The sequence below is a fragment of the Oncorhynchus gorbuscha genome, linkage group LG13 (assembly GCF_021184085.1).
Source record: "Oncorhynchus gorbuscha isolate QuinsamMale2020 ecotype Even-year linkage group LG13, OgorEven_v1.0, whole genome shotgun sequence".
Lineage (NCBI taxonomy): Eukaryota > Metazoa > Chordata > Actinopteri > Salmoniformes > Salmonidae > Oncorhynchus > Oncorhynchus gorbuscha.
Window position 1 is genome coordinate 71,506,431 of NC_060185.1, and position 10,638 is coordinate 71,517,068.

Below are 10,638 nucleotides of genomic sequence, written 5' to 3' on the forward strand. Positions count from 1 at the left end.
TTATTTTGGTTGTGTTTCAGATTATGATGTGCCCAATAGAAATTAATGGTAAATAATGTATTGTGTTTATATAGAAATATAATATGTTTCTGAACACTTCTACATTAATGTGGATGCTACCATGATTACAGATAATCCTGAATGAATCCTGAATAACGATGAGTGACAGACGAACAAAGATCCTAAACCCCAAGACACACTAAGCTCTCACCATTACCAATAACAGGAGGTTTGTGTTTTTTTGGGGTGGTATGATCTTTATGCCTCTGCAACTCTCTCACTCATCAATATTCAAGATGAATTCACGATTATCCGTAATCATGGTAGCATCCACATTAATGGAGGAAGTGTTCAGAAGCATATTCTACTCTTATTTACAATGAAGGTAACTCCAAAATGACAATGCCTTATTTACAATCATTTCTACGGGTCACAGCATAATCTGAAACACAACCAAAACATAAACAGTAAAACAGATATGTATGAAAATCCCCTCAAATAAAAGGTGGCATTATGTATTGTCGCCTCATATGAAACATTTGATCTCAAACCCAAAATGCTGGAGTGTAGGGCCAAATTCAAAGTTTAAGCCTCACTGTCCAAATAAATATGTAGGGGAGTGTACACAAAAAAACTGCAGTAAAATCCATAGATTTAAACTTCAAATTTGAAGTTAGATTTTAGCTCTTAGATTTGTCATTGTAATTCTTTATTTTACTCTGTTTAGGGTTGTTTAGTATGACCACACACTCGTTTACTTAGAGATTTATATCACCTAAAGACTAACAATATAAATGATTTTACCATCAAAAGGATTGATTGTCAAGAAAGGGGTGAGTAATATTTCTCAGGAGTCTCACTTATTTTATCCCCTCCCTTCAAGGACTTATATAATATGTTTATCAGAAAACAGAGAAATTGTGAGTAGCACCAGATTTATATATACATAACCGTTCATTTCCATCTGTAGTCTCTGGGCAGATTACTTCCAAGCACCTGATAATAACAGATTACAAAACATGTGATCCCTTGAGCGAGAGCCATATAGTTGTATTTTGAATCCATGTGTTAATGCACATACACGATCCACGCGCATCAACATTTTGATTCTCTCTCTATTCTTTTGAATCAAACATTTTATACGACCACCCTAAGTTTGATTGTACATTAACTATCACAAAATACGTGCACATCAACTGTGTACATTAACTATCACAAATGTTCTGAAAGTAATGAAGAGTAGTTCAGTATCTAGTTCCTTATTACGGTTAATGAAAATTGTCTGCACACCTGTAATGAAGCCACATGTCTTGCACTGCGTTTAACACGGTTGACCACAGAAAACAACTCTCACTCTGATTTCACAGTGACAGAGTTCTCTAAGACAGCTACCTTCCCTCAATGCAAAACTGCTCACACTAGCATATAGCACACTATCACACCAGGTCGTATTGGTAGATTCACATGACTGGACGAGGAAAGTTGTGATTCATATCGTGTCTACCTGAGGACAGAAATCCCTTCCATGAGTGATAACCAACTCTCAGACAACTAAATGGCCTCCCTAGGAATTAAATAACAGTCCTACAGAGATACACCTTCCAAAAGGCCATTGCCTTTCCCCTATATAATGACACTATGAGTACTGCTAGTGTTACTTGCTTCACAGCTCATAGGCCCAGTCCCCACCCACTATTTCCTTTATGCTGAAACAAAGACCAGAGCGACAGGGAAGGAGGGGTTTTCTCTTGAATCTGTCACAAGCTCACTTCCTCCTCTCAGATAGAAGCCAGTAGTACAGCATCCACTCCGTAATAGGATGGAACCCCTTAGGTAACCTCAGACCGCTGACGCTGCAGAAACCGGCTTACTGCACACTTGGACACTACACAGCTTCCTGTCTGACTAACACTGGAGGTTATCTCACATGAAATCATGGTGATGCTTGTTCAGTTTTCCCCAACAGGGAATTATTACGACACCGTTTGGTATCAAACAACAACAAAAAAATGACAAGAGGTAAAAAAAATAACAGCTGAAGTGTTAAAGTACTGCTATAATGACAAATAGTTCATTAATGATGCGTTCCCCAAGTAAAAAAAACTAGCATTTTTCTCCAAGATTGATTATCAAATTAATAACATTGGGTAAATTATAAAAGTATGATTTGTATATTTTATTTGACATTTGTTCAATTTAAAACGTATGAATTAAGTGCCAGAGATAATGAAATTGGGAAGTGTTTTGAAATACACTCAGCCGCCACAGATGATGTAAGACTGAACTCATTACATTCTTATTGACTAGTGAATCTATGATTCAGCGACCTCCACACCAACCTAAAGATGCAATCAGAACACGTGACAATACACAGAAAGTACAGTGCTGGTGAACTTCACCCAGGGTCCTACACACTCTTGTAACATCACCCCCTAGCTCGTATGTCTGTTTGAAATCAACACCCCTCTCTCCAGCTTTCACTGGTTTCTATGGAGTTGTTTGAGATTTCACCACTGTGGGATTGATGCGGAATTCTACCATAATATTCAAAACTATACATTTCCCAAAATGAGCAAAACTACAAGGACAGACACTGATAATATAACATAAGCTGAATTTGAATTAGGTTTCAGGAGTAATAAACAGCAGGCCTCAGTCTTGGGGGTAGCTTTCAGGTGAGAGTCTGGTTTCAAGGGTTCCTTTCTGTTGGTACAAACGTATATCCTCCCAGAAGAGGGAAATATGGTGGAGTGCCCTTAGCCATTGTAATGTCATTGTTGTAGTCCTTCAAAGAATTTCTTGTTGTTCCTACAAGTTATGCTTGTGTAGGAGGCCAACCACACACAAACAGCTATTTGATGTGTCTGCAGATACATTTAGGCTATTGTTACCTATAAAACCTATTAGATGTATCGGTCCTCTGATTCAGAGTGAATCTGCTCTGTAGTTTCCTGCCTTGTGTGCAGAAAGTATGCTTTCGTTGTCACTCTCGCTTCCGTACGCCCCACGCACCCACCACTTGATGCAACTCTGAGCTCACGTTGTGGTAATGGCCAGTGGAAAAGAAAATGTGTTTACTCATTCAATCACTTTCCACAGTTTTCCAATATCTCAAACGTGGTTTTCCTGTCTCCTGATGGACAAATATATAGGTAAGTTAGACACCTGTCCACATTACCAGTCAACGTTTTGAACAGCATCCTTTGGGTAATTTGTGCCATCGTTAAAGAAAGTTAAGAGAAGATGAAGCTGCTTGTTTGTTGTCTCCTAGCCATCACCTGTGTTTTGGTGGATGCAGACAAGGGTGAGAGAATCCTGAAGCTGACTGAAGTAATAAAGGAATTAAAAGCGCTAAACCAAAGTGTGACGGTAGGTCAAGCTGCAATTTATTTAGCACTTTCTCAAAGCTTATGCATTATAAGCACTTAATGTATTCCATGGACTCTTGGAAGAAACCATGAGCTTCGATGAATGATTATAGCATGTTTTATTATGCATTATACTGTGTACCGCAATGCATCTATTGCCTCTAAGGCTGTGAGTGGCTCAGAAAGAATTACCATAACGGTAATGCTACATCTCTGGGGCTGATATGTATGAAATGCAATCTCAGTACCAAAATGTTTTTGTTGTCGTCTTGCAGCACAACAGTGTGATGTCGAACGCTTCTTCAATGGATACGGAAGTAAGTGATTTTGAATGGGACATCTACTATAGCTCATTTACTTTGCAAACATATGGAGCTCATGCTGACATCAGTCAGATAACTCACAAACAATGAATGACCGCTGTTATTGGGGTTGCTGTCATTTATGCTCTCCCACCTACTGTCTATGGCACAATGTAGGACGCTAGTATTAGGGCAGGCAAATGTGGGCTTGAGAGGTCAGGAAATACTGGTGTGATACATTTTGGTAAAAAATGACACAATCAACAATACTATAAAGCAATAAAGAGTGCAATTACATGTGTAATAGATTTGCATAAATTATGTGTATAGTTAATTAGGTATATCACCAATAATGAGTAAATACTTAGTTTATTATAATAGTCTAATTTGAAGTAATTCATTTAGTAATCCTTTAGTCATTATAACAGGATGTGGAGACAGTAGAAAGGTACACAGTACTACATCTTTTCATGGAAAACGATTTTGTTTTACTAAAAACTTTTCAGCTAAATTACTAGCATGGGTCAATTGGTTTTACGATATGTGAATAACTAAATCAAATAAACTAACTGAAAGTATTAATGGACAATCTACAATAAAGAATACATGTGTTGGTTTTATCTTAGCAGGTGTAACACATTTACAGTGTTAACATATGATTAGAGTAGAGGCCCACACACTCAGAATCACAAACTCTTTCATCATTAAAAAAAAAACACACTTGATAAGAGAATGATTTTTCTTTCAGCTATTTATCAGTTGCCCTGACAGTCAATCCAGTTTGGCATGTGTTATCGTCAGAGTTCTGTGCATGAAGGAGTCAATGTGAAAGTGAGCTCCAAGTCATGAATGAGTCAATTTGAAAGTGAGCTCCATGTCTCTTGTGCACATTTAGGAGAACTGTAATGAGTAATCACACTACCATGTCTCCGTGGCTTATCCCCAAGAGACAAACTGTGCTACTGTGCTGTTAACGATTCCTTATTAATAAGAATTCCTTGTGGTTTTACTAAATGTTTGACTATATCTTAAAAGTTAGTTGAACATTGTTGTCCTAAACTTAACCAAATATTTCATTAGTATCCCATAGAACCAGTCTGTCAGCAATGTTAAATAGGTAAACGTTCCATAAAAAGCTTTCCATGTTATCGTTTTGACACTAAATATAAAATTGTGTCTGTACACTCTTAGAAAAATAAGGTGCTTTCTAGAACCTTTAAAGGTTCTCCGGCTGTCTACGTAGGAAAAACCTTTGAAGAAACCTTTTTGGTTGCAGGTAGAACCCTTTTGGGTTCCATGTAGAACCATTTCCACAGAGGGTTCTACATGTAACCCAAAAGTATTCTACCTGGAACCAAAAATGTTTCTCCTACGGGGACAGCCGAAGAACCCTTTTAGAACCCTTTTTTTCTAAGAGTGTAGCCGTCTAACAGTTATTGTTTGAGACTCAAAAGGTTTCCCCGCATGGGGAAAATATCATTACCTAATGGTAGAGACAAATGAAAGCCTCCACATGGAACATGTGTTGTCATGTCAGCAAAGAGAGTTATTTTCTATTCTGTGAAACACCCAGTCAAAGTGGAGAAACTGGAAACAGGCTGCAAGTAACGACAGTGAAAACATCTCTCTGCTGAATCTCAGTGAAGCGGGGGAACATATTATTCTGTATGGGATACATTGGTAGAAACATTATTGTTTCTTTGTCGGGGTGTGGATGTGATGTGCCAGGGTAGACGGGAAAGTCTTACCTCGATAAGCAGAATATGACCTTTGTGTGTCAAGGTTTTGTAGCAAATGATAACACAATCAATATAAATTGTAAGAAAGGGTATGACTTATTACAACTTAACTATGTCTATGAGAGAACCAACATACTTGAGAGCGGGTTATGTTATGAAGTATAGGCATTGTGGGCATTAGGTGTATGTGGCTCAATAGAATACATTTGGCTGGCATGAACTGGAAATATTGTATGTATTCGGCTAGAAGTTCAGGTTAATGAAATGTAGCAGTGTGATGAATGGCTAATTTATCTTGAAGATTGTATGCTTGTATTGCTTAATTAAGCAATAATGACCGAGGAGGTGTGGTATATGGGCAATATATCACGGCTAAGAGCTGGCACGAAGTAAACGTGATTGGGTCGAATCCATGGATTTCGAAAGAAAACACAACGACTTGGTCTTGTCTCTGGCAACTGAACCGATAGAATGTATGACCAGTCGGCTTGGGTAGCAACCCTTGATTTGTGTCGGGGCTACATATTGTGGAAGGATAACATAGTATGAATAAATTGCAAAAAAATAGCCCTAATGAAAATATTTCAATCATTATTTGAATATGTTGGTAACCCATTGTATAACAATGATAATGCCCTCGAACCCGGTGTTTGGAGGATATATTCGCACGGTTTGCCAGCCCAAAACAAAACACCAGTGCCAATATATCTTATAAACACCGGATTTGTGTGTATTATCACTTAAATACAGCACCGCCCTCATGTGGTTCCTATTCCACATTACAAAGTTTACATGCGAGTGTAACAGAGTATCAAAATACAATCAATTGGAGTGGAGAATAACCAGTTTTGTTCCATTCCATAATTTAGTGTCTCTTTTTGCTTTTTACAGGAGTGCTGTTCCCAATCTGCCTTGGAGTGCTTCCGGGCGATGGTACCTCATCTCAAGGCCAAAAATAAGATCCTTCAGCGTAAAGTTATCAAAAACCTCAACAACCGAATGATTGTGAGTCACTTAAGAAAATGTGAAAAATGTATATCTATATAAAAATGTACATAGCAAGACTGTGTGGAAAAATATTAACATGTTGCTATGTTCGGTTTTTAGTTGGGAAGTCTTGACTCCTGCAGTCAGGTGGAGAGAGAGGTGAGCCTTGCCATTATTTTCCTAATTACACTATTAGCGTCATCATGATCATCATTATTGAACGTAATCATTTGAGGGAACGTGGAAAGTATGTTAAGGGTAATAGTTACTTTACTAGGCCTATTTTCAGTCCAAATCCAAGAGTAACTTCAAATGAGCATTTTATCCAGAAAATAAATTAAATTGTGAGAGCCAACTAACATTTTCTGTGTTCCTTTATTCCCTCAGAAAACAGTCTGCCAAGGATGTGATTCATATCCAAAGGACAGCCGGAAATGTGTACAACAGTTGGAATCTCTGCTTCAAAAGGTATCCGTTTTTTATAAATAAGTCAGACTTTTAACAACAATGTCATCTACACTTCAATGACAGCAAATGATTGTAGTGTGCAGTGTGCTAACTACCAAAATATGTTTTTCAGGCCATCAGTAGACTGGCGTGAGGAAAAGATTGGGGGGGGGGGGGACGTGGGAAAAGACATGGGAATGTGTAGAAGACACTACTCTGTGTACACATCAGAGGCATGGCCATTACCGTCACCTTACTATTCTATTTATGTCATATTTATTTATGAAATGGTGTTATCCTACTCAAGCTAAAGAATGTTAATTTGTATTTTTTATTACCACAAGACAGCCTTTTTGTTGCCCTATAGTGCAAGAAGATGTCCATGCAGTTTATCATTTGTTTGTTCATATGTCTTTATTTATTCACATGAACATGTTTGTATGTTTGTATACTATTCACATTGTTAGTTGTGAATATGTCTCACCCATTACTCCATACTATGCATCTTATTAAATCAAAAATAAGTATCTCACAATGAGATTAAATCGATTGAAAAGGTGAAGAAATTATGAAATTGGAGAAAAAGTATTTGTTCATCATTTTTGATGATCCTATACTGTTGTTTTTTGTATTAATCAAAAACATGTCATTTAATGTAAGAATATTAAATAACTGATATTGTATATGTGTTCTGATTATTTAAATTGCAATTACAAATCAAATTGAGGCCATTCATTCACAGCAACAGATAAGGGGGGGGGGTACTATTTTTAAAAGTATGTGGTGAATTTTCAAAACACTTTGTACAAAACGTTAAACTGACCACTCTTGTAACGCAGCCAGTCTTACATTCAAAACCTTTCATTTTGTTTGTAGATATCTTTCACCACACAACCCTTGATCAAAATATAAGTTTACTGTGAAATACATTGGTTTAAATCACCAAAACACAACATAATAATATCAATTTAACCGTTTTAACAACCAGTTACACCAATAGCACTAACCTCTGAAGTGCCTTGCGGTCGGAGGCCGAGCAATTGCCGTACCAGGCAGTGATGCAACCGGTCAGGATGCTCTCAATGTTGCAGCTGTAGAACCTTTTGAGGATCTCAGGACCCATGCCAAATCTTTTTAGTTTCCTGAGGGGGAATAGGCTTTGTCCATGCCCTCTTCACGACTGTCTTGGTGTGTTTGGACCAATCTAGTTTGTTGTTGATGTGAACACCAAGTAACTTGAAGCTCTCAACCTGCTCCACTACAGCCCCGTTGATGAAAACGGGGGCGTGCTCGGTGCTCCTTTTCCTGTAGTCCACAATCTCCTTCGTTTTGGTTACGTTGAGGGATAGGTTGTTATTCTAGCACCACCCGGCCAGGTCTCTGACCTGCTCCCTATAGGCTGTCTCGTTGTTGTCGGTAATCAGGCCTACCACTGTTGTGTCGTCTACAAACTTAAAGATGGTGTTGGAGTCGTGCCTGGCCATGCAGTCATGGGTGAACAGGGAGTACAGGAGGGGACTGAGCACGCACCCCTGGGGAGCTCCAGTGTTGAGGATCAGCATGACAGATGTGTTGCTAACTACCCTCACTACCTGGGGGCGGCCTGTCAGGAAGTCCAGGATCCAGTTGCAGAGGGAGGTGTTTAGTCCCAGGGTCCTTAGCTTAGTGATGAGCTTTGGGGGCACTATGGTGTTGAACACTGAGCTGTAGTCAATAAATAGCATTCTCACATAGGTGTTCCTTTTGTCCAGGTGGGAAAGGACAGTGTGGAGTGCAAAAGAGATTGCATCATCTGTAGATCTGTTTGGGTGGTATGCAAATTGGAGTGGGTCTAGGGTTTCTGTGATAATGGTGTTGATGTGAGCCATTACCAGCCTTTCAATAGCATATAATGACGAAGCAAAAACATTATTATAATGTTTTTTTTTGCAAATGTCAAAAATAAATAAAAATAATGAAATTACACATTTACGTATTCAAACCCTTTACTCAGTACTTTTTTTAAGCCCCATTGGCAGCAATTACAGCCTCGAGTCTTCCTGGGTATGACGCTACAAGCTTAGCACACCTGTATTTGTGGAGTTTCTCCCATTCTTCTCTGCAGATCCTCTCAAGCTCTGCCAGGTTGGATGGGGAGCGTCGCTGTACAGCTATTTTCAGGTCTCTCCAGAGATGTTTGATCAGATTCGATCTGGCTGGGCCACTCAAGGACATTTAGAGACTTGTGCCGAAGCCACTCCTGCATTGTCTTGGCTGTGTGCTTAGGGTCATTGTCCTGTTGGAAGGGAAACCGTTGCCCCAGTCTGAGGTCCTGAGCACTCTGGAGCAGGTTTTGGGGAAAAAACAGCATGACGCTGCCACCAAAATTATACACCGTAGAATTTGTGCCAGGTTTCTTCCAAATGTGATGATTGACTTTCAAGCCAAAGTGTTCAATCTTGGTTTCATCAGACCAGAGAATCTTGTTTCTTATGGTCTAAGTCCTTTATGTGCCTTTTGGCAAAATCCAAGCGGGCTTTCATGGGCCTTTTACTGAGGACTGGCTTCCGTCAGGCCACTCTACCATAAAGGCCTGATTGGTGGAGTGCTGCTGAGATGGTTGTCCCTTTTGGAAGGTTCTCCAATCTCGACAGAGGAACTCTGGAGCTCTGTCAGAGTGACCATTGGGTCAAGGCCCTTCTACCCAGATTGCTCAGTTTGGCCGGCCGGCCAGCTCTAGGAAGAGTCTTCGTGGTTCCAAACCTCCTCCATTTAAGAATTATTGTACCCTTCTCCAGATCTGTGCCTCGACACAATCCTGTCTCGAAACTCTATGGACAATTCCTTCAACCTCATGGCTTGGTTTTTGCTCTGACATGCACTGTCAACTGTGGGACCTTGTATAGACAGGTGTGTGCCTTTCCAAATCATATCTAATCAATTGAATTTACCACAGGTGGACTCCAATCAAGTTGTAGAAACAGCTCAAGAATGATCAATGGAAACAGGATGCACCGGAGCTCAATTTATTTTCAGTCTCATAGCAAAGAGGGTCTGAACAGTTATTTACACAAGGTATCTGTTTTTTCATTTTAATACATTTGCAAAAAATGCTAAATAACTTTTCGCTTTGTCATCATTTGTATTGTGTGTAGATTAAATCAAATCCTCATCAATCAATTTTAGAATAAGCTGTAATGTAACAAAATGTGTAAAAAGTGAAGGGGTCAATACTTTCCAAATGCACTGTATATCATACTATACGTTCCTACTTTGGAGACATAGGCCAACATTTTCATTATAGGGCTCGCAAAATCTGTAGTGGACAAACCAGTTTAAAATCTATAGGTTTACCAAATGGTTTAGTATTTATCAATTAAGACCAGACAGATTAAGTAATTAGTAACATTTATTTTAGAAATGAGAATAGAATCATATGGTCACGTCCTGATCTTAGTTCCCTTTGTATGTTTCTATTTTAGGTTGGTCAGGGTGTGCGTTGGGGTGGGCATTCAATGTTTTTGTTCTATGTTTGGCCTGGTATGGTTCCCAATAAGAGGCAGCTGTCAATCATTGTCTCCGATTGAGAACCATACTTAGGTAGCCTGTTTTCCCACTCTGGTTTGTGGGTGGTTGTTTTCTGTTGTGTGTCTGCACCAGCCAAAACTGTTTCGGTCGTTCGCTTTTTTGTTCTAGTGTTCAGTTTCTTCATTAAATTGACCATGAACATGTACCACGCTGCACCTTGGTCCTCTTCCCCTTCTACCACCTACGAATATTGTTACACATATCAATATTAATGTGAGCATTGCATTT

At 39.1% G+C, this 10,638-nt stretch overlaps 1 protein-coding gene across 2 annotated transcripts; it reads left to right on the forward strand.

Annotated features, from left to right (window-relative positions):
* The first annotated feature begins 3,048 nt into the window (after positions 1 to 3,048).
* il21 (interleukin 21) lies at positions 3,049 to 7,526 on the forward strand. Of its 2 annotated transcripts, XM_046293557.1 has the most exons (7): positions 3,049 to 3,152; positions 3,272 to 3,369; positions 3,644 to 3,685; positions 6,301 to 6,414; positions 6,517 to 6,555; positions 6,784 to 6,864; positions 6,977 to 7,390. In XM_046293557.1, the coding sequence occupies exons 1-7, from the start codon at positions 3,050 to 3,052 to the stop codon at positions 6,995 to 6,997; spliced, it is 498 nt and encodes a 165-aa protein (XP_046149513.1). In that variant the 5' UTR covers position 3,049; the 3' UTR covers positions 6,998 to 7,390. The 2 variants fall into 2 exon arrangements, with proteins under 2 accessions (XP_046149513.1, XP_046149514.1); XM_046293558.1 differs by lacking the exon at positions 3,049 to 3,152 and having other exon boundaries at positions 3,174 to 3,369; positions 6,977 to 7,526.
* The last annotated feature ends 3,112 nt before the right edge of the window (positions 7,527 to 10,638 follow it).